Source organism: Capsicum annuum, chromosome 4 (assembly GCF_002878395.1).
Source record: "Capsicum annuum cultivar UCD-10X-F1 chromosome 4, UCD10Xv1.1, whole genome shotgun sequence".
Classification (NCBI taxonomy): Eukaryota; Viridiplantae; Streptophyta; class Magnoliopsida; order Solanales; family Solanaceae; genus Capsicum; species Capsicum annuum.
This window is the reverse complement of record NC_061114.1, coordinates 217,257,152-217,281,405: the sequence shown is the minus strand read 5'-3', so window position 1 is coordinate 217,281,405 and position 24,254 is coordinate 217,257,152. Positions and strand designations below refer to the sequence as shown.

Genomic DNA, 24,254 nt, shown 5'->3' with positions numbered 1-24,254 from the left:
TAGTAATTACATGATCATCTAAGTGTATTCGCCTTGAGTGAAGTGTTAATTGACTAATTGACCAATTTTATTTGAATTTATATTATAATTCAAATACTTTTTTTCATCATCTTATTTTTAAAATAAAAAAAATACTTTTATGTAAAAAAAATTAAAGTATTAGGGTTAAAAAGTTAAAGTTAGAGTTTAATTCAATCGAAATAATTTAATTTTATTAAGGGGAAGGGCATTTTTGAGCCAAATATTTAACAGAAGAGTATTTTTGACCCATTTCAGATAGTTCAGAGGTATTTTTGATTTTTTTCCGAATTTCGTTAGAGGCAGAGGTATTTTTGAGCCAAATATTTAACGGAAGGCTATTTTTGAGCCAAAAATTTAACGAGGGACATTTTAAAGCTATTTCAAATAGTTTAGAAATATTTTTGAGCCTTTTCGTAAATAAATTCTTGCGATCTAATTCTTTTTCAAACCTCTCAAATAACAAAAACCTCATTACACCAAATTGTCATTTACCCTCTATAAAGTAACATCCCATCTCCCATCTTCTTGCCTACTTCAACCTACATACAAAATTCCCTCCATACACTCTTTTCCTTCTCCTTCTCTTTCTCCCTTCTTTCCCAAAAATGGGAACAGTGGAAATAGAATCCCCCATAACCAAACAACAAGACATAAATGAAGATGATGAAGTTTCTCCTGTTGAACAAGTCCGTTTAACCGTACCCAATACCGATGACCCGACCCTACCCGTATGGACATTCCGAATGTGGATCCTTGGTTTACTCTCTTGCATTATCCTTTCATTTCTCAATCAATTCTTTTCCTACCGAAAAGAACCCCTCATTATTACACAAATTACAGTACAAGTTGCTACACTACCTATTGGACAGTTCATGGCAGCTGTATTACCCACAACTAAATTTCGGGTTCTCGGGTTCGGGTCGAGAGAGTTTTCTCTTAACCCGGGTCCGTTTAACATGAAGGAACATGTACTGATTACAATTTTTGCTAATGCTGGTTATGCATTTGGAAATGGATCTGCTTATGCTGTTAGTATTGTTAATATTATTAAGGCTTTTTATGGAAGGAGTATTTCTTTTGGTGCTAGTTGGCTTCTTATTATTACTACACAGGTTTGTAGTTTTTATTTTTCTCTGTGTTATCTATTTTTGTTTTATCATGTTCACTTTGTTTCGAGGTGAGGCTCTATCAGGAACAGCTTGTTCTTGAGGTTGGAGTAAGTTTGCTTACCCATAATATAATTTGATAAAATTATTATTATTTTTTGTAATTTAATACTTAAATATGCTACTTTATATATTTTTATTTTTTACGAACGATGCTTTAAACTTTAGATTTTAAATTTTACTACTACTTCTACTGCTACCTATATAATTGTCTAATACTGGAGATGGAAATTAAAAAATATAATAATTTTTTTTTTGATTTTATAAAATGGATAAATGAATTAAAATAAGTATTTTTAGATGGAGACGAAGAGGAGTTAAAGATAGAATTTAATTTTAGGTAATTTGCCTCGTGACAGCTACCGCGCGCCGACAATGAACTTAGTTTGGAGACAGTGGCACTACTATGGCATGTGTAATTTTTGGTTTACGATTTTGACAAGGCAACAATGGAATATTATTGATTATAACCTTATCGATATGATTGAGAAAAAATATCTACGATGAAATAAATGTAGATTACAATAATAGTAATATATCACTATAATTTCACAAACAAGATTGTTGGAGGAGGATATTACATGCCCGTATCTTACTGCTACATTTGTGAGGGTTAGAAAGAGTGTATCTATAGATCATCTAACTCAAAAATAAATTTAAATTATTGGCTTAAAATTATTCTCTTTTCCTTTTTATTAAATTTCAAAATTTCAAATTATGCTAGATGCTTTCTTTATAAATTGAAGCAATATTTAATTGTTATTCTAAGGCATCTCGTCAAGTTCTCCCTACTTTCTTCCATCGTTGATCTTATGTACTTTTTCTAAATTTATTTTATTATTATTATTATAACAAGAGGTCAAACCTCCTCCTTTTTAGAGCACTATGATAACTACTGACGTATTCTTCTTATGATAAGTAATACTTTATATGTAGAGAGATAGGTTAATCTTCTTCCTTTTTCATGTGATTAAGAAATCAAACTAGTAACACTTGGATTTCTTAGGTACCATTGTGGGTGTGATAAATAAACGCTTAAACGTGTATAAAGTTAAACAAATAGATGCACGTCCTACATGACGTCTCATGCAGATTGCCATGTAGGATTCGTGTGCTTACTTGCTCAATTCTATACAATTTTAAGACACATAAGTCAGCTAGGGTCAAGTTAAAGGGCACATTTATACATGCAATATTACGACTCGAGTATAACATAATGTACACGTCATTGTGGATTTGGACAGGTTTTGGGATATGGTTGGGCTGGGCTTTTAAGGAAATACGTAGTTGAGCCTGCACATATGTGGTGGCCCAGTACACTTGTTCAGATTTCCCTTTTCCGGTACTTTTCCCTTTCTTTAAATATTTTTAGTTATTTTAAATAATTTATACTTATCTCTAATGATTATAAGCTGCAATTAACAATATGATAATGTCACACTTTTGTTTCTGCTTAGTTGAAAATAATTGTAAATTGAGAATCTTATTCTGGAACCTTGTAAGATAATCGTTGTTTATTATTAAAAAAGTAAGCCAATGGTCCTTGGTTTAATCGTACTCGAATGTCTTCGAAAAAAAGAACAAAAAAATTGTACCCCAAACAATGCATCTCAATAATTAATTTAATTTCATAGATTATCAGGTTATGTTGTTGGTTGTTGGGTTCAATTGTATTTTCTAAAAATGGGGTGGGAAAAAAGGGGGGAAAAGATATATGGCTTATAAAAATATTTATGTCATGTAGCACGATATACAATATTATACAACATTATACTTTGAAATAAATTACCTTGTATTAAGCATATAATAGTGTATAAAAGATATTTATACACAAACATGGTAAATTGTGTGTTTATACACAAATATGGACTAAGTAACATATATATTTTCAAAAATAGGCATGGACCTAACCAACTCCCACCACTCCCCACCCCAAACAAAATAAAAGGGAGAGCATGATATAGTCAGTACAAAGCTTAGCTTTCAATGCTGTCTGTGTCTTTATAGTGAATCATCTCTTCATTATTTACAGAATTAATTAAACATTGACAATCACTTGAAAAGAAAGAAAAAAACCAGATGTTGACAATCACTAAATATTTTGTTTCCACTAAAAATGGGCCAAGGATAACTGATAAGCTGTCCACTATATAATCAGTAAATTTGTGTGGTCCGAAGCCTTCATTCTAAAAATAAAAAATAAAACGAAAAAGGTACAAATATATTTTTAAATTTTGATAAATGGTAAAGACATATACTTTATATCCTTGCCGTTAATAAAAAGTTACATATATACCACTGAACTTTGATAAAATGGTACAGATATACCCTCCGTCATACTTTAGGTACAAATATGCCCTTATTGTTAATGAAAAGATATATATATACACTTCTCACAAACAACGGGACATGTATCACAATCAAGTTCATTCGGCCTTTTTAAATTTAATTTAATTTATCCCAATCCCAACCCAAAATAATTCTAATTTAACCCATAACCCGATCTAAATAATAACCCAAATCCGACTCGGTCTAATAAAATGAGAAGGAGAGAATGAATATGCGTAAATAGAGATGCGTCTTGAAGGTTCTATTAGATCGGGTCGGGTTTGGGTTATTATTTGGATCAATTTGTAGGTCAAATTAGAATTAGTTTCGGATAGGGTGGAAATAGATTAAATTAAAAAAGATAAATGAATAAGATTGTGACACGTGTTCTGCCGTTAGTAGAAAGGTATATATGTCCCTTTTCCCTTTTTATTAACAACAAGAGAATATTTGTATCTAAAGTATGACGGAGGGTATATTTGTACTATTTATCAAAATTCAGAATACATGTACCTTTTCATTAACAACAAAGTAATGTTTATACCTAAAGTATGACAGAGGATATATCTGTACCATTTGTTAAAGTCTAGGGGTATATATATACTTTTTCATTAACAATAAGAATATATTTATAGTTAAAGTGTGATGAAGCCTATATCTATACCATTTATTAAATTTCAGATACCGTTGCCGCAAATAAGAACTACAAAAGCCTATGAACCTTTCTCCTTGCATGGCTAATGGACACAATCGTATCGTGTCATCTAGTTTTAAATTATTTTTCTTTTTGTCTTCTAAAGTTTCTTATATTAAGCTGTTTGATTTAAGAAAAAAATGTGATGTCACATATAAAATACAATAATGTATATACATATGAATTTAAGTTTTGTGCACCATCAGTGTACAAAATATTCAAGTAAACTTGACTTGGTTATCTAATTTTTTCTTTTTAATTTTTATGTAAATAATTGGGTAACTTGCAATAGCAGGTCAAGTTAACTGATAATGTAAAATATTTTATGCATTGACGATGTATAGAACTTAAACCCCATACATATATATAATAATCATCACATACAAAAATTTAGATAGCGATTTAGTTTCTACATCAAGCTTACATCATTAATATGGGTAAGTGAGATTAGAAAAGTAAATGGTACTTGCTAACTCATGTTACCGCCATGTCAATTTTGAATAATGGAAATTCATTCTGGTTTTGAATCACCTGTGAACACATGGTTTAAATCTCTGTTTCAAATTTGGAAAATTAAAATAATGAGCAAATTAATCAATGTATCCAAGTGTGTGCATTGTATGTCATAGTTTTGGAGTAGATATTCTTATTTAGCTAACAAGTACTCTAACAAAGTCATTCTATTTCGTAGTGCATTGCATGAAAAAGAGGAAGACGATGAAGACAGTGAAATTGTGAATGGCAATGGAAACAAACGGCCAATGTCGCGTGCAAAGTTCTTTGTGATAGCACTTGTATGCAGTTTTTCGTGGTACATATTCCCCGGTTATATCTTCCAAACTCTATCGAGTATTTCATGGGTGTGTTGGGCATATCCAAACTCCGTCACTGCTCAACAGATTGGATCAGGTCTGAATGGCCTTGGAGTCGGAGCATTCACGTTAGACTGGGCTACTGTAGCTTCATTCTTGTTCAGTCCTCTTATCTGTCCATTCTTTGCAATAGCCAATGTCTTTGTTGGCTATTCCTTGATTATGTATGTAGTGATTCCTATATCCTATTGGGGGTTCAACGTCTACAACGCCAAGAATTTTCCTCTGTATTCCTCTGACTTGTTCACCGCACAAGGTCAGGAGTATAACATATCACTGATTGTGAATAACCAGTTTGAGCTGGATCATGCGGAGTATGATAAGCAAGGGAGAATAAACCTGAGCCTTTTCTTTACTCTCACTTATGGGTTCGGATTCGCCACCATTGCGTCTACTCTTACTCACGTCGCCTTGTTTTATGGAAGGTAATATTCTCCTCTTTTTCCTTTCCACAAGCAATTCTACTTGAGTCTAAATTTTCCTTTCCATTGCATTAGTCTTGTCTTGGAATCTGAAAGTGTTTTGCCTCCTATTTGAAGCCAACTGACGCATTTGTTGTATGTCTGAACTTGTATCATGAAGAGAGATTTACCAACGCTATCGAGCTTCCTCAGAAGGAAAGGTTGATGTTCACACGAGGCTGATGAGAAGATACAAAGACATACCTTCGTGGTGGTTTTACTTGCTTCTTCTCGTGACAATTCTTATATCGCTTGTCCTTTGCATCTTCCTGAAGAACCAAGTTCAGATGCCTTTCTGGGGACTCCTCCTCGCAGCTTTCCTTGCTTTCATATTCACGCTTCCCATCAGCATCATTACCGCAACAACTAATCAGGTACTGAAATGCTGATCTAGCCTCCTATTTCATTGTCTGATATGTCAAAAAATATCCAAACGACTGATTGTTTTGTGTATTTATTCATTTCATTAGACTCCTGGTCTAAACATAATCACCGAGTACATTATGGGGGTGCTCTATCCTGGAAGACCTATCGCTAATGTGTGCTTCAAGACCTATGGCTATATGAGCATGACACAAGCAATCTCCTTTCTGAGTGATTTCAAGCTTGGTCATTATATGAAGATACCTCCGCGATCAATGTTTTTAGTTCAGGTACAATTTTATCCACAATCGGTTATGCAGAGTTCTATAGATACTGAATACTTCAACCTAGCTAGTAAATCTACAATGACCACCCAAATTCAAAAGTGTTAAATGCTACAAATTCAAATTTTTGGATGAAACAAAAATACAATCAGAACCGGAACATGCAATTGGATATTGAGATGGATCTTAACTTGTATATTTTTACTATGTGTGGTTCTTTGCTCTTAGACTCTCAACTTGACATTCTCTCCGTTCCAGTTCCTTGGAACCATAATTGCAGGAACAGTTAACCTGAGCGTTGCATGGTGGCTCTTGGATTCGATTGACCACATCTGTCACCAGGATAAATTTTCCAACAGCCCTTGGACTTGTCCCGGTGATCATGTCTTCTTTGATGCATCAGTCATTTGGGGTCTCGTGAGTCCTAAGCGGATATTTGGCCATTTAGGCAATTACTCAGCATTGAACTGGTTCTTTCTTGGAGGACTGCTTGGACCAGTTGTTGTATGGTTACTACATAAGTCGTTCCCAAAGCAAACGTGGATACCCCTCATCAACCTTCCTGTGCTTCTTGGAGCCACAGCTATGATGCCACCAGCAACTGCACTCAACTATAATTCTTGGATTTTGGTCGGGACAATTTTCAACTTTTTCGTTTTCAGGTACAGGAAGAGATGGTGGCAGAGGTATAACTATATCCTTTCAGCAGCTTTAGATGCCGGAGTCGCATTTATGGCTGTGTTGCTCTATTTTAGTGTGGGAATGGAGAATAGAAGCATAAATTGGTGGGGAAATAATGACCCTGAGCATTGTGATTTGGCAACTTGTCCTACAGCAAAGGGCATATCTATAGATGGTTGTCCAACCTTTTAGTTTCTTAATGTTTTTGTTGTTCTACCTACTTTGGTTTACACATTGTTAGGGAAATTCCCTGTGAAATCAACAAAGAAAGGCCAAGCCATATAGCTTAATTGTTGAATTCTCACGTATGAATTTGTATATAACTTTTCATTCTTGTATGGTGAAGCAATTTGAAGTTACACAAAGATTGGGAAGTCAAGTGCTACCACACTTTGATTTCTGGGCTGATTGTCTGATTTCTGTATGATAATTGGGAGAATTGAATAACTTACTGAGAATGTTTGTTCCAATGGGATTCTGTCTTCTCGTAAATGACTAACCAAATTTTGGGTAACGCCAACATCCTGCATATGACAAGACTCATGAGGGGGCTGAGGTTGAGCCTGGCTTGAAATCACAATCGAACATGACGCTTGCTTGATGAACTTAGTTAAAAAAAATTAAAATTGTGCCCTTGCTATCAACTATAGCTTTTGACATCATGATAAAAATTTGATCCTAACAAGTAGCATCAAAGCTAATTAAGATCATGTGTTCGATTTTCAAGAACAGCATGTTCAATGAGGCAAGTGTTGGGAGAGGGATTATCTGGTAACACCAACATCCTGCTTATGACAAGGACCATAAGGAGGCTGGGTTGGCATTGTTGGAGTCATGATCAAACATGACGCTTGCTTGGTTGACTTAGTTAAGAAATAAAAGTTCGGTTGTTGATAGACTGGTGTACATTGGTTGTACTTCTGTTCTCACTAACTACTGCTTCTGTACATAGAAATATCTCATCATCACTTGTAACTACTACTTTGAAGGACTGTTCCTTCTCCCCATTCTACAAATTCACCAAATATTCCGTGCGATGTATATGTGCAGTTTGACCTGGTTTGTCTTCGTTAGCTGTACAAGAATGTTCAGTTTTATCAGCAAGAGGATTTAATTTGTAGTACATTTACTTTAGCTCATATTTCTTTAGGAGGCTTTTAGTCATGTCAGAGATTTATATATTAGTTTATTCACTACTTTTATTTTGCAAGCATAATAGTAATATGAAATGAGCTTAAATGAATCGACCTAATCAAAACTGAAATAGTGGATCCTAGCGTACTTGAAATTAAAATATTTTGCTCTGCGATTCAAAAATCAGATGTTTCTCTGGATCATCATAGTGTAACTATGGTCCTCGATTTCTCTCAGAGTAAGGTTTTTTTCGTAAAGGATGACCCACGACTGCTCTTAGATTTCAGAGACCTAGAGCATCTAAGAGCCAAAAGAGCTGAGCGGTAGATAGACTATAGTTAATAATAGGGGTAAATTGAGGAACTAGACAAGTAAAAGTGAACATTTATTTTTAGTATAATAGACAAGTAAAATAGACGAAAAGGGTATTTAGAAAGTAATAACATTCTTATTTAGACTTCCAAACCAATTATCTTATTGCTGGCCGGACTTTAATGTGTTTGCAATAATTTTTTTTACAATTTTCGAATTACAGTTCGTTTTGCTTAATGAGTTCTAATGACTTATTTGTACATATTAAATGATCTTTTTACCCCTACATAAAATTTGAGCAAAGTTACTAAATTTTATCGAACCCGTAACTTACAAGTTACAACTCGACCCCTGATAACATTTGAAGATTAAGTTTCTTTCTTTATCAAAATCAACTTCCAAATATGGTTGAGGAGAAGTATGCGAAACATACCGTGAACAAGCCGTTACGTTATGTGATCGATAACCCAATTTATGTATTAGTGATTTGGAATTGAGATTTCCAAATAGACCAAAGCATTAGTAACTAATTACTTGTTTCGTGAATATTCATGCGATATGAGTGGATTAGCAAGATCCTACAAATTTATCTAGATTTGTATACTCTCAAAGGGTAGTCTGATATGCTAAAACTTTCGTTATGTATGGGGTTCAGCTGAACCAAAAGGGCTCATTGTACGCAGCCCTACCATGCATTTATGTGGGAGGTTGTTTCCATGGATTGAACCCATAATCGGCTTGTCACATGATAACAACTTTACTAGTTACAGATTCGTATACTCTTAATTACTTAATTACAAGCTCGAACTAATCTTCAATTTAACAGGGCAGTTTCTTTTAGCAATCAATTGCAATTGCAACATTTTGAAGAAAATAGCCAAGACAAGAAAAGTTCAAAAGGTGTTCAAACTCTAAACGTGGTTGACGTATTATTATTTCTTATTTTGTTCATTGGAGCAGGTAGAACTAGAACTCAAACCAAAAACACTTAATATAAAGAGACATTAATTTCCTAAAAAGTACGTAAAAAAATGAGTTGCCTACTACGAAAGAAAAACCTAACTTACTATTATTAGAGGATTTGGTAACAGTAGAAAGTGTCTATAAATATTTCCATGCATTTGTAATTGAATTCATCATACAAGAATTTGATTCTTAATTAATTAATATGGCTTCTCTTGGACTAGTAATGTTTTTCTTATTTTGTGCAATATTCCAAGCTTTTTTAGTTTCCAGTTCAAATAATGGTGGTCTTTACCCAGAGCTGTACCAGTATTCATGTCCTCAAGCAAATGAAATTGTAATGTCTGTTTTGGAAGAAGCCATTGCTAAAGATCCAAGAATGGCTGCTTCTTTGCTAAGACTTCATTTCCATGACTGCTTTGTCCAGGTATTTTTAAATACATTTTCGTATACGCCGTATATTTTGCGGTCATTCATTTCCTCCTCGTTAGCGATTCGTGGCTATCATATTGAAGATCTTTTAGTAATGTAACGGAGCTCCAATCTGCTAAAAAGTAATTTTAAATCGTAGTAAAAAATAAAGGGGTAAATTTTGATCTTTTTCATTAATTATTTTGACACATGGAATTCATTCGGTCCCCACTAAAGGTCCATTAAAGTCAAGAACAAATACGAAGACATGGTAAATTTGGATATGAATTAACTCCAAAAATTAAGGACCATCTCAAAATAGAGATAGTCCGTGCAAAAATTGCTGTTTAAGATGGTAATTTGGACTTTTTACCTCAATGAATCAAGTGTTAGCACCTAATGGTGTGTCTTAATTAGTGGTCAATGAAGTGGATGAGAACTATGGGGTCTCATGTTCAAATTTTAGGGAAAACAAAAATACTAGGTAATTTCTTCTCATCAATCCTAGTTTTGGTGGATAGAGTTACCTAGAACCTGTTGATTGTTGCTGTTGGACAGGTAGCAAATATCACGTAAACTTAGTCGCCTAGACACCACGATTGTGAATAAAACAAATCAAGTGCTAAATTTGGCAACCACCCAAATAATTTCTTTTTTTCTTATTTTACAGGGATGTGATGCATCCATTTTATTGGATGAGAGTAGTGCATTCAAAAGTGAAAAGGGTGCTGGACCAAACAAGAATTCTCTTAGGGGATTTGAAGTGATTGATCAAATCAAAGCTAAACTAGAACAAGTTTGTCCTCACACTGTCTCTTGTGCTGATATTCTAGCCCTTGCTGCTCGTGACTCTATTGTCCTAGTAAGCATCTAAACTCCAACATTTCTTTCTCATTTCATAAAAATAAATGCTTGAAAATGATGGCAACTTATATTGCTCGTACTTTTTTAAAATGTTGATAAATTCATATTAAAATCTTCAAATTAGTGCATTTCTGAAAGATGTTATATGGATGCAATAACATTTTCGGAGTGTTGATTAAATATAGTCTAATGAAAGTAGCTGTTCATGTTCGTAGTTGCCATAATTTGTAAGGCTCCATAATATTTGAAGATGATGAGTTTCTCAAAGTGGAATTTTTTTTACTCACAAAAGATTCTAACTTTTTCAAGTGAAATGCATGATCAAACAGAATTTTAACTTCGAATACCTTTTATTCCAAATATCACTCTTGTGTCCAAACGCTTACTTAGACTTGGAGCAAAATATCTACAAAGATTTATCAGGTTAATTCATTAAAGTAACTGAATTTTACTGCTATAACCTAAAGTAAAATATTAGCCATAGATAAGTTGCACTGGTTATCAATTCAAGTTGTTTGCTAATAAGAATGTTACACTTAATATGGTGGAGTAGAGTGGTGGACCATATTGGGAAGTGCCACTAGGAAGAAGTGACTCAAAGACAGCAAATTTCAAGAAAGCAAATGTAAATATTCCAGCACCAAATTCAACAATCCAAAACCTCATAAGCCTATTCAATAGACAAGGCCTAAATGAAGAAGACCTTGTTGCTCTTTCTGGTAAGCTACTTTAGTTTTACCTGCAAAAGAATCCTCTTTCTTTGATCATCATAATATAGGGTGTATTTTATACGAGCAATTTATTTTTCAGAGAAAAAAAATAATTTTCTCGTATTTGGTTGTCAATGGAGAAATGACTTTCCTACTTATGGATGTAAAGTTTTTTTATAATTGTGTCAAATATTAACTTCATATTACTTGATCAAACTAATATTTAAACGTTATTTCTCGATCCCTCCGATCCATAATAAGTGATTTTTTTGATTTTGACACATCGAAAGTCTAGAAAATCACTTATTGTAGAACAGGTGGAGTATTATTCAATATGTAGTAAGAAATTTCTACAAACATGCTTTTAACTAGGTAATTCTTTTTAAATCGAATTCGCTAGGATCCTATGGATCAGTTTTATATTAATAATATAAAAATGAACCTCAAACAGAAAAGTACAAGCAAGCAGGACTAGACTTACCTTACTTATTATTTGGTAATATTGTGAAGAATATTTTTTTCGCTTACCTATCGAACACCGATTTTGTTTAAAAAATGACTCTCTTCTGCTAAACGCAATCATATATGCTATTTTTGTTAAACCTCATATGTTAAACAGGAGGGCACACCATAGGGATGGCAAGATGTGTGTCATTTAGGCAAAGGCTATACAATCAAAAAGGTGACAACTTGCCAGATGCAACTCTTGAGAAAACTTACTACAATGGCTTAAAATCAATTTGTCCATCAAGTGGTGGAGACAACAATATTTCTCCTCTAGATGTTGCATCACCAGTCAGATTTGACAACACATATTTCAAGCTATTGTTATGGGGTAAAGGTCTTTTGAACTCAGATGAAGTGCTTCTTACTGGGAATGTAAAAAAGACTAAGGAATTGGTGAAGACCTATGCTGAAAATGAGGGAATTTTTTTCCATCAATTTTCTAAGTCCATGGTGAAAATGGGAAATATTAGTCCTCTGTTGAAGGGTGAAATTAGGAAGAATTGTCGCAGAGTTAACTAAATTACTTTTGTTATTTACCAAGTATGTATCTACATACTAAGTATGTATTAACGAGTTAAGGGTGAAAAAGTTTTATTATGTGTTAAAGTACTTCATTTATATGTGTTTTGAAATTTGTAGTTCTTATGAATGAAAAAAAGTTTATTTGACGAAATTTTGTATTCTGGTAGAAGTGTAACAAAAATTAAACAAGACAGAGGCCAACAACCGATTATTGGAATGACATGGTGAATGGAAAGGTTAAATTCTAAGAGAATGGATTGATTTAAAGAGCAATCCAATTGCACTAAAACTTCTGCTATTTCATCGAGTTCGGAAAGGACAGAACCACAAGCGTTTATTGTATGTTACTTTACCCCATAGACTGTTTTCACGGCTTGAAGTCGTGACTTCGTGGTCACATGACAAAAACTTTACCAGCTACTCCAATGCACTAAAACTTTTGCTATTCACCGAATCAAGATAATGGACTGATTTCTCCATAGAAAATCAAGGCCTGAGGAGGTTTTTTTGGTTATTTGTAAGTGAAATTTTGCAAATGAGCTATGTTGACGAGACTACAGGACCTGTGTTAAGTGTTCGTGTGCACAAGTTAGAAAAGAATTTGTTTTTTCAGTTTATAACCGGATTAATGCCAATAAAATGCACAAAAAAATAAGGATCTACTGGATGAACATTTAAATGAATCATAATATTAAAAGATTGTCTTTATGTCATGTCTTATATACGTTAAAAATAGGAGACCAATTTAATATAGTAAGTATAAAATTACTTTTTAAGTGATTTGTCTACCCGGTAAAGAAATTACTATCCCAAATAAAGAGAATCAAAAGAATTAATAAAAGTTATCATGATATATATTGTAGTAATTTAACATGAGATAGTTAATATTATATTTTAAATAAGTTTTTAAAAATAATTTTAATAGTTGTTGAGTAAATAGTTATGTTTAATAAATTATATATAGTGCAAATCTTTGTAATGATATGTATTATGTGAAATTATGAAGGAATCGCTTATTATGTTTGATAGATAAACACCTATTCAATATTTATGAGGATTTTTTATTATCTTACTATAATATAGTATAGTTACTTGATGCAATTAAATGTGTGGCTAAAATTAATTTCACATTTTTGTCTTTTATGGAACAGATCTTAGTATTTGCACATCCTCCTATAAACTACGTCTTCCTTTATTTCAATTTATAACATTTTGATTCGACATCGAATTTAAGATATATGGAAAAACTTCGCAATGTTTCAAATTATCTTTAAAATAAATAAACCTTAAATAAAAGAGTATCCCTTTGTGGACTTTTTGACAAATAAATGAAATTCAACATGACTAAAATATTAATAGTGTTATAGAATACTAAAAAATAAAAAATATCAATTCTTTTTTAGAATTAATTTAAAAAAAATATATTATTTGAACTGAGACATAGGATGTATAATTGATAATGAAAAAATTATTATATCACGTAATATATATATCATTTTTTTAAATTTGTTCGAATTTTAAACACATTCAAGTATATCCAAATATATGTACCGTAATATTTTAGAATTGAATTTGTAAATCAAATCAAATTTTTAATCATCTAAATAATATCATCTAAATTGATTCGAATCGGTTCAAAAAATCAAATTGATCTAATTGTGCACAAACTTGATCTTAAATCATATAATATTTTATATGTTTTTGTTTAGAATTAAATTTCATATTCTTTTATGAAAGTTTTCTAAGTATATGATAACGTAGTTACATTTTTTTTTCTAAATATTTCTATTGTAATAAAATAAAATTGAAAATTTCAAATCCTAAAAAAAAAATTGAAATTTAGATAATATCTCATCAAAATAGATTAAATATTAATATACAAAACATATTTTTTGAAAAATTATGCTTGAAAAAATATGGGGCCCACCTTAAATACTTGGCATTTTGGGTATACGTTTGGCTATTTTATCATTTTGAAATTTATGACCAACTTTTAAGACTATATAATAGAAACAAATATTCTAGAGTATTTATGAAATGACATTTTTATCCTTGGCCATCCTCCAACTCACTCTTCTATATAGTAATAAAAATAAAAGTAAAAAAATAATATAATTACTACCAAATAGAATAGAATAGAATAGAATAGAATAGAAATAGAAATAATAGTAGTAACAGTAATATTCTACTACTAATAAAGTAAAGATTTGGTACTACTAAAAGACAAATTAGTAGTATTACCTAACTTTTACTCATATATTAGTAGGAAAAATAAGTAAATAATAGTAGTAATAGTAATAGCAAAAAAAAAAAAGTAATAATAACAATATGTTGTAAATAAATATTCTGAAATATACTAAAACGAAAGGGGAGGGGAGAGAGACCTATAGATACAAGAGAAGATTTTATTTTCTTTTATTTTTGCGAGTATTTACAATGGAGTAAGAAGTGTCTTTTATAGGCAGTAGTATGTGTAATAGGTGTAGTATGTCAATGATATACACAAGAGTAATAACTTCATTACATGCTCTAACATTATGTGTAGTAGGTATAGTATGTGAAGTATGGCATGTGAACATCCACAAATTAAGCAAACTATTTATAATACTTCCCCTTGGATGTTCATGTCAAAGAGAAATTCTAAAGCAAACAAGATATACATAACGGTTTGTAATACGCCTTGTTTGCCGCCTCATTAAAAATCTTAACAGGAAACTCAGTGGGATAAAAACTTGGTTAAGGAAAAAATAGTGCAGCGCGTACGTACTCCCCCTGATAAAAACATCACTTAATATCTAGGAGACGACGCATCCCAATCTTGTATCTCAACTTCTCAAAGGTTGATGTTGGCAATGCTTTAGTGGACATATCTGCTAGATTATCGCTTGAACGGATTTGTTGAACATCTATTTCACCCCTCTTTGAAGATCATGAGTAAAGAATAATTTTGGTGAAATGTGTTTTGTTCTGTCTTCTTTGATGTATCCTCCTCTTAATTGAATTATCCATGCGGTGTTGTCTTCATACAATATTGTTGAAATATTTTTCTTCAAAGTAAAACCACATATTTTCTGAATGTGTTGAGTTATTGACCTCAACTAGACACATTCTCGACTTACTTCATGAATGACTATTATCTCTACATGATTTAAAGATGTAGCAATCATGATTTGTTTTATTGAATACCATGATATAGTTGTATCTCCACATATAAATAAATAATCCGTCTGAGATCGACCTTTATGTGGGTCAGACAAATATCCTGCATCTGTATAACCAATTAACTGTGAATCGGACTCATTTGAATAAAATAGTCCTATATCAATAGTTCCTCGGAGGTATCTGAATATATGCTTGATACCATTTCAATGTCTTTGTGTCGAGGAAGAACTAATTCTTCTAATAAATTTACAACAAAAGATATATCTGGTCGTGAATTACTGGCAATACATTAATGCCCCAATTCCACTAAGATATGGTACCTCAGTACCAACAAGTTCTTCATTATTTTCATGAGGTCGAAATGGATCTTTATTAATATTAAGTGATCTCACAACCATTGGAGTACTCAATGTATGTGCTTTATCCATATAAAATTTCTTTAAAATATTTTCAGTATATATGGATTGATGGACAAATATTCCATTTGTAAAATATTTAATTTGTAGACCAAGACAAAATTTTGTCTTTCTGAGGTCTTTCATTTCAAATTCTTTTTCAAACATTCTATTGTCTTTGGAAGCTCTTCAGGAGTTCCAATAATATTCAAATCATCAACATATATAGCTATTATGATAAATTCAGATCCAGACCTTTTAATAAAGACACAAGAACAGATTGGGTAATTTTTATACGCTTCTTTAAATAGGTATTTTCTTAGGCGATTATACCATATGCCTTTTGATTATTTTAATCCGCATAAGGATTTCTGAATCTTGATTGAACAATTTTCTCAAGAAGTTTTATACGCATCAGACATTTTGAATCCTTTAGGAATTTTCATATAAATATCACTGTCTAATGAACCATATAAGTAGGCTGTGACAACGTCCAAAAAATGCATATCAAGTTTTTCATGAACTGCCAAATTAATAAGATACCTGAAGGTGATTGCATCCACCACCGAAGAATATGTCTCCATATAATCAATGTCAAGTCTTTGTAAAAATTCTTGTGCCACAAGTCGTGCTTTATATCTTATGACTTCATTTTATTCATTTCGTTTTCGCATAAAAATATATTTGTACCCCACTGGCTTTATACCTTCAGGTGTTTGGACTATAGGTCCAAAAACTTCGGGTTTTTCAAGCGAAGCCAATTCAATTTTGATTGCATCTTTTCATTTTGGCCAATCATTTCTCTGTCTACATTCTTCGACAGATTTTTGTTCAAGATCCTCTTCTTGTTGCATTATTTCATTAGCAATATTATAAGCAAAAATATTATCGACAATTATATCATTTCGATTTCATATTTTTCTCGATGAGACATAATTGACTGAGATCTCTTTATTTTCATTATTTTCAAGTATCTGAACCTTTTCTGAGCTTTCATCAATTGTTATGTCTTGCTGCTCTTCATGAGTAGCTTCCTCCATATTATGATTATTTTGATCATTTGCTTCTCTCTTTTTTCAAGGATTTTTATCTTTAGAACAGATTGATCTACCAAGTTTTAAGTGTGGTTGAATCATTTGCATTACTCAATTTTCCTATCGAGACATCAACTCGAATAGGAGCATTAGTAGCTGGAATGTGAGATTCTGTAATTCTTGATAGGTCAGTGAATGCATCTAGCAGTTGATTTGCAATGTTTTGCAAATGAATTATCCTTCGAACTTCTAGTTCACATTTATTTGTACGAGGATCTAAATGAGATAATGATAATGCATTCCAATCTATCTCCTTTTTCAACTGCTTATTTTCTCCCCCTAACGTTGGATATATTGTTTCATTAAAATGATAATCAACAAATCTTCCCGTAAATAAATCTCCAGTCGTAGGTTCCAAATATTTTATAATAGAAGAAGATTCATACCCAACATATATTCTCAATTTTTTTTGAGGACCCATTTTTGTGCATTATGGTGGAGCAATTGAAACATATACCGCATATTCAAAAACTCTTAAATGGGAAATATTTGGATCTTGACCAAAAATTAATTGTAATGGGGAGACTTTATGATAACTTGTGGGTCTTATCCGTACAAGAGCTGTTGCATGCAAAATAGCATGACCCCATATCAAAATGGAAAGTTTTGTTCTCATAAGCATTGATCTAGCGATTAGTTGAAGGCATTTAATCAATGATTCTGCTAGACCATTTTGAGTATGAACATGGGCAACCAGATGTTCAACTGTTATTCCAGTTGATATACAATAATCATTAAAAACCTGGGATGTAAATTCACCCGCATTATCAAGACGAATTATCTTTATTGTATAATCTGAAAATTATACTCTTAACTTTATTATTTGAGCAAGTAATCTCGCAAATGCCAAATTACGAGTTGATAATAAATACACATGTGACCATCTTGTAGATGCATCTATCAAAATAATTTAATACTTAAATGATCCACATAGAGGGTGAGTAGGCCCACATATATCACCCTGTATACGTTCTAAAAATACAGGGAATTCAATTTCTACTTTCATTATTGATGGCCTAGTAATTAATTTGCCTCGAGAACATGCAACACAAGAGAATTCTTTAAATTGAAGAATCTTCTGGTTCTTCAATGAGTGTCCATATGAATTCTCAATTATTTTGCGCATCATATTAGAACCGGGATGGCCCAACCAGTCATGCCAAATAATAAAACTATTTGAATCAGTAAACTTTTGATTTACTGTGGCATGTGTTTCCACAGTGCTAATACTTGTATAGTATAAGTTGGAAGAAAGAGCGGGTAATTTTTTAAGTATATATTTATTACCCGACATTATTGTAGTAAAATAAAGATATTCAATTTTTTCATCATTTGTAGTCTCAATATGATAGCCATTTTGGCGAATGTCTTTGAAACTTAATAAGTTTCTTTGAGACTTACTACAATATAATGCTTCATCAATCATCAAATTTGTTCCTCCGGGAAGTAATAAGTTAGCTTTTTCGGAGCATTCAATTAATCTTGTACTACCATATATAGTATTAACATTGACTTATTTCATCACCAAATAAGAGAATATTTCTTATCTTTTAGAATAGTATGTGTGGTAGTACTATTTATAAGACATATATCATCGTAACTTATTTTGAATCCAATTGATGATTGGGAAATTTTCATATTCTTCAAATAAAAAAAAATATTATAAGAAATTTTAAAAACTAACATAAGAGATGTAGAAATTAGAAATACATGGTACTTTAATAAAACAGAAAAACATAATTGCAAACAAAAGAAAATAATAACTTTCTTTATAATTTATTCTCAACTAAGGTGATCAGTTCTTCAATCAATGTCCTCATAGAAATCTTCATCTTTTAAATTAGTAATATCTGAGAGGCCCTTAAAGTCATCATCATTGTAAGCAAGATTTGCCTCAACATCATCATATGTATTTGATGGAGTTGCTTCATCATCATCACCTCGAAAGGTCAAGTGTACTTTCACATCATTTTCTTTTCTTTTAAGGGAAGCTTGATAAAGTTTGACAAAATGATCAGGCGTACGACAAACACGTGCCCAATGACCTTTCATACCACATCAGTGACAAATATTAACTTTACCCTTTGAAGGATTATTTTGAGAACCTCTATTATTTTCTTTTTTATTTTCACCATTATGACGATAATTATTTTGTCCTCTGCCAGGTCCTCGCCCACGTCCACGACCATGGCCTTGACCACGATCGCGATAATAATTTTGCCTTATTTCAGGCTGATCATGTGCTGCTACAACATTCGTTTCAGGGAATGGAGCAGATCCAGCAGGACGAGCTTCATGATTTTTCGTTAACAAAGTATTATTCTGCTCTACCACAAGTAGGCATATAATCAATTCTGAATATTTCCTAAATCCCTTTTCACGATATTGTTGTTGTAGCAATACATTAGAAGCATGAAAAGTGAAAAAAGTTTTCTCTAGTAAGTCCTTATCAGTGATGATTTCTCCGCATAATCTTAATATTGAACTTACTTTATGAATAGCAGAATTATACTCAACCACAGTTTTAAAATCTTGAAATCGAAGGTGTATCCAGTCATATTTAGCATTTGGTAATACCGTCAATTTTAGGTGGTGATATTGGTCTTTCAAGTTGGTCCACAATTCGAGTGGATCTTTCACAGTTAAATATTCAGTTTTTAATTCTTCGTGGAGGTGATGACGAAGAAAAATCATGGCTTTCGCCTTATCTTGACAAGATGCGTTATTTTATTGTTTGATAGTATCCCCAAGACCTCTACATCAAGGTAAATTTCAGCATCAAGGACCTATGATAAATAATTCTTTCCGGTAATGTCCAGTGTCACAAACTCAAGTTTTGATAAATTTGACATAGTAAAACTATCATAAAAAGATTAACAAGTTAGATATAATGATATTTTCAAAATAAGATAACCATCTCAAAAAAATTTAAATAGAATCATATATTGTTAATAGATTATTATCAAAAGGTTATTTCCTTTAGCAATTTATATTTGTGTGTATGTAGAGTCTAGAAACAAATATTTACATAATAAATACGTACCTTATAAGGGATCTCGTGCTGATAACGTGTTATAAATAAATATTCTGAAATATACTAAAACGAAAGGGGAGTGGAGAGAGACCTATAGATATAAGAGAAGATTTTATTTTCTTCTACTTTTATGTGTATTTACAATGGAGTAAAGAATGTCTTTTATAGGCAATAGTATGTGTAATAGGTGTAGTATGTGAATGATAAACACAAGAGTAATAGCTTCATTATATGCTCTAACATTATGTATAGTAGGTGTAGTATGTGAAGTATGGTATGTGAACATCCACAAAATAAGTAAATTATTTACAATACAATAATAATAGTATTAGTAGTAGTAATAGTAATAGTATAAAAATGAATAATAATAATAATAATAGCAAGCAGACACTAAAAGACAAAATAGTAGTACCAATGATCATATTTCTATAAAGTAGTAAAGTAATAATATCCTCTTATTTCTAATAGGTCATGAACTAGATCAAATCATTTTTAATGAGTCCATAAGAAGTGACCCCACCTTTTTTATCGGGTCCGAATAAAGAACGAAGAACTTGAGCAATTGACTCGACAGAACAACTCAAACGATAAAGAAGTATCATTAATCTTTAAATAATATATATATATATATATGTATGTATATATATAACAACATAATTAAAGAAAACCAATAATTGAAATATCAAACCAAATATTGTCTAACACAACCATAAATACATAGCCAAAGACAAAATAATATTTCTAAACCCATTTAACACATAAAACCTAAGAATATGATAAGTAGAAACCATCATTTGATCAATGGACAGCCACGAACTTGAATTCCTTTAGCAGTAGGGCAATTAGCCAAATCACAATATTCTCCCTCATTTCCCCACCAATAGAGGTCTTTAACATTTGTAAATCCAAAAGCCAGAAAAATGAAAACTCCCATAAAAGCCACTCCAGCATCCAATGCTGCAGCAAGAACATAATTGTACCTCTGCCACCACTTCTTTCTGTATCGAAAAAAAAAGAAATTGAACAGAAATCCAACCACAATCCAACTATTGAAATTCAATGTGTTAGCTGGGGGCATCGCGGCTGTTGCTCCGAGAAGTACAGGGAGATTTATGAGCTTGATCCAACTTTGTTTTGGGAATGACTTGTGCAGCAGCCACACTAACATTGGCCCTATCGCGCCTCCAAGAAAGAACCAATTTAATGCACCATAATTTCCTAGAGGACCGAAAAATCGCTTTGGTCCTACTAAACCCCAAATCACTGATGCATCATAGAAAACATGGTCACCTCTACATGTCCATTGAGTGTTTTTAGGAAGCAACTCCAATTGACAAATGAAGGGAATGTTGTTTAACATATACCACGCAGTTGAAACGTTGATTGTTGAGGCTATGAATGTCCCGACTAGCTGAAAATGGATAGCGATATCAGATGTCAGATTGAAAAACTGAAAACGAATGAAATCAAATATGTGACAACAGCATGCTAAATCCAGGATTCGTTGTCACTAGAGTAATTACCTGAACTACAAACATTGATCTCGGAGGAATCTTCATATAGTGACCAAGCTTAAAATCTTGGAGAAAAGACACAGCCTGTGCCATGCTAATATAACCATATGTTTTGAAGCAAACATTGGCTATTGGTTTCCCTGGCATTATTAGTCCAAGAATATACTCTGTGATGACATTTAGTCCTGGTGACTGTCATGAAATGCAAATACGATGGTAAAAAATGTAAACATAAATATTGGTTAGTAAATAGGCGTTGGAAAAGGGGCAAATTAAACACGTAACTGACTTACATTGTTTGTTGTGGCTTGAATGATACTTATTGGTAGAGTGAAAATAAGGGCAATCATGCAAGCGAAAATGAGTGCCCACCACGGTAGCTGAATCTCCGATTTCAAGACAGTACAGAGTAGGAGAGACAGCGCAAATGAGAGAGCGAGGGTCATGTGGAACCACCATGAAGGAATGTCCTGGTATTTCCTCATAAGCTTTGTATGAATATCTATTTTCCCTTTGTATGAAGCACGAAATCGCTCACAAATCTCCCTGCTCAATAATAAAAAGTTTTAACATTTGCCTAGTAACTATGATCTATGTTGCTCGGATCCTTGAAAATATAATGCATTTTTGAAGGATTTGACACATGCTTTGAAGATTTGAGCAGCACAACATATAAACATACATCTTAATAACTTGATACAACCAAGTAAATGCAACAAAAACACCTTAATAGCAAAGGCTGTTTTCACTTACTTGCCATTAAATAAGAGGACATGCGTGAGGGTAGCCACAATAGTTGCAAAACTGAGTCCATATGCAAGAGCAAACATGATGCTGAGATTTATCCGTCCTTGTGCCTCATACGCAACATTGTCTATCTCGAAATTTTTATTGACAATGGCTGACACACTGTACGACTGCCCATGACCATCGAATAAATCAGTAGAAAAAATGGGGAAATTTTTGGCGTTGTAGAGGTTTAAACCCCAGTAGGCTACAGGAATCATGATGTAGACTATTACAACATAGCCTGCCAAAATGTTGAGGATAGCAAAAAATGGAGTGACCAGTGGACTGCCCAAGTACACTATGACTGACCAATCAAATGTGAAAGAGAAAATGCCAAGCCCAAATTGGCCTGACCCAAGTTGGTGTGCTAAAACTGATTTTGGAAATACCAAACAGAGCACAGAGATTGTTGACAAGAATTTGAAGAGGTAACCAGGGACAATATACCAAGAGAAACTGCATAACATTGCGATTAAAAAGAACTTTCCTCTAGAGTAACGGCCAGTATCATTCTCTTTCTCATGTAGCGCCCTGCGAAATGTCATTCAGGGGAAAAAAAATTGTTGTGATAAGCATTTAGTTTTAGTTAGGCCCCAATGCAAGTATCGGATATTCAATGGGAAAACGAAAAGTAGCGACAGGGGAGAACAAAAGTAATAGTATGACACAAGGGAAGAAGGTGAACTTTTATACACTATTGACAAATTTAACTACTCTTTCAAAGGTCTCAGATTCAACAACAACAAGAACATAACCAAAGTATTCCCACAAAGTGGGGTCTCAGTTTTTCAAAGGTCTAGGATATCAGCTCGGATATGAAGTCGTCTTTGTCAGGGAGTAGTTTACCACCCAATAAGAACATTTATGTTGGCAAAAATATTTAGACCACCATAAAAATTGGCAAAAATATTTAGACCACCATAAAAATTTTCCTAAATCTTACCTGAAAATAGAGACTTGAACTAGAGTAGATGGCCACCACATTTCAGCAGGCTCTACCACAAACTTCCTCATGATACCAGCCCAACCGTATCCCAGAACCTGAATACATAGTAAAATACCATTAGTCCATCGTAAAATCCCTTCATTATTATTTTCTTACAGGACGTGTAAATGAAAAACACTACAAGTAATTTGAAAGGTGGTAGTATTAACTTATGTGGTCCAAAATTCTTTTCAATTGACTTTCTTAAGCTTCATATATACCAAGTCCAATTGCACCAAACAAATTAAGACACATACTCTCTCCGTTCCTTTGTAGTTGTCGTGTTTCATTTTTCTAGAGTCAATTTGACTAATTTTTAAACCTAATTTAGATTAGATTAATTCAATATTCCAAACTTAAAATTTTGATATTCAAAAACCATACGAAAAGTACTATAAGTGCAATTTTTTCCTTTTTCAATAAGATCTAAAAAAAAATAATTAAAATATTGGGTAAAGTTGACATGGTTTGAATCTAAAAAAGAAAAAACCTGTGTAGTGATGACAAGGATCCAACTAGCCACGAAGGAGATTTTCCTGTGATAAAAGACCTTAATAATATCCACAATACTAACAGCATAAGCAGTACCACTACCAAATGCAGCACCAGCATTAGCAAATATTGAAATTAAAACATGTTCTTTCATAGTAAAAGGACCTGGATTAAGCGAAAATTCGCATAATCCAAGTCCTGGCAAACGAAACTTCTTCGTAGGAAGAAATTTTGCCATGAGTCTACCTAGTGGTAACGTTGCAATTTGTGCAGTAACCAACGTGATTATCAATGGATTTTGCCTGTAACTAAAGAAGATGTTGATAAATGATAAAAGTACACATGAAATAATTCCCAAAAACCACATTCGAAATGTATATACTGGAACTGAGCTATCATCATCTGTTGGTACTGTTAAACGAACTTGTTCAACGGGGGATTGTTCATCTATATCATCATCAACTTTCCCCAGATTTTCTACTTTTTCAATCTCCAT

At 32.6% G+C, this 24,254-nt stretch overlaps 3 protein-coding genes across 3 annotated transcripts; 2 read left to right on the top strand and 1 right to left on the bottom strand.

The window, feature by feature from the left end:
- Nucleotides 1–476: 476 nt before the first annotated feature.
- LOC107853404 (oligopeptide transporter 4) lies at nt 477–7,340 on the top strand. Its single transcript, XM_016698398.2, has 6 exons — nt 477–1,133; nt 2,432–2,529; nt 4,901–5,506; nt 5,664–5,916; nt 6,013–6,195; nt 6,448–7,340. Exons 1-6 carry the CDS (start codon nt 627–629, stop codon nt 7,060–7,062), a joined length of 2,262 nt encoding a protein of 753 aa, XP_016553884.1. The 5' UTR covers nt 477–626; the 3' UTR covers nt 7,063–7,340.
- A 2,104-nt stretch (nt 7,341–9,444) lies between these two features.
- Nucleotides 9,445–12,444, top strand: LOC107853405 (peroxidase 9). The gene is made up of 4 exons (XM_016698399.2): nt 9,445–9,706; nt 10,361–10,552; nt 11,108–11,273; nt 11,884–12,444. The coding sequence occupies exons 1-4, from the start codon at nt 9,485–9,487 to the stop codon at nt 12,288–12,290; spliced, it is 987 nt and encodes a 328-aa protein (XP_016553885.1). The 5' UTR covers nt 9,445–9,484; the 3' UTR covers nt 12,291–12,444.
- Nucleotides 12,445–20,558: 8,114 nt separating this feature from the next.
- On the bottom strand, nt 20,559–24,254 carry LOC107853407 (oligopeptide transporter 4). Its single transcript, XM_016698402.2, has 6 exons — nt 23,757–24,254; nt 23,225–23,322; nt 22,246–22,812; nt 21,786–22,038; nt 21,502–21,684; nt 20,559–21,389 (listed from the first exon to the last, which is right to left on the bottom strand). The coding sequence occupies exons 1-6, from the start codon at nt 24,252–24,254 to the stop codon at nt 20,769–20,771; spliced, it is 2,220 nt and encodes a 739-aa protein (XP_016553888.2). The 3' UTR covers nt 20,559–20,768.

Coding starts and splice junctions, on each gene's coding strand:
- LOC107853404 (XM_016698398.2), top strand. CDS start 627: ATGGGAACAGTGGAAATAGAATCCCCCATAACCAAACAACAAGACATA. Junction 5,507..5,663: donor GTCGCCTTGTTTTATGGAAG/GTAATATTCTCC, acceptor TGTATCATGAAG/AGAGATTTACCAACGCTATC. Junction 5,917..6,012: donor TTACCGCAACAACTAATCAG/GTACTGAAATGC, acceptor TCATTTCATTAG/ACTCCTGGTCTAAACATAAT.
- LOC107853407 (XM_016698402.2), bottom strand. CDS start 24,254: ATGGAGATTGAAAAAGTAGAAAATCTGGGGAAAGTTGATGATGATATA. Junction 23,323..23,756: donor TCCTTGTCATCACTACACAG/GTTTTTTCTTTT, acceptor CTATGTATTCAG/GTTCTGGGATACGGTTGGGC. Junction 22,039..22,245: donor GTCCTCTTATTTAATGGCAA/GTAAGTGAAAAC, acceptor ATTATTGAGCAG/GGAGATTTGTGAGCGATTTC.
- LOC107853405 (XM_016698399.2), top strand. CDS start 9,485: ATGGCTTCTCTTGGACTAGTAATGTTTTTCTTATTTTGTGCAATATTC. Junction 9,707..10,360: donor TCCATGACTGCTTTGTCCAG/GTATTTTTAAAT, acceptor CTTATTTTACAG/GGATGTGATGCATCCATTTT. Junction 11,274..11,883: donor AGACCTTGTTGCTCTTTCTG/GTAAGCTACTTT, acceptor TATGTTAAACAG/GAGGGCACACCATAGGGATG.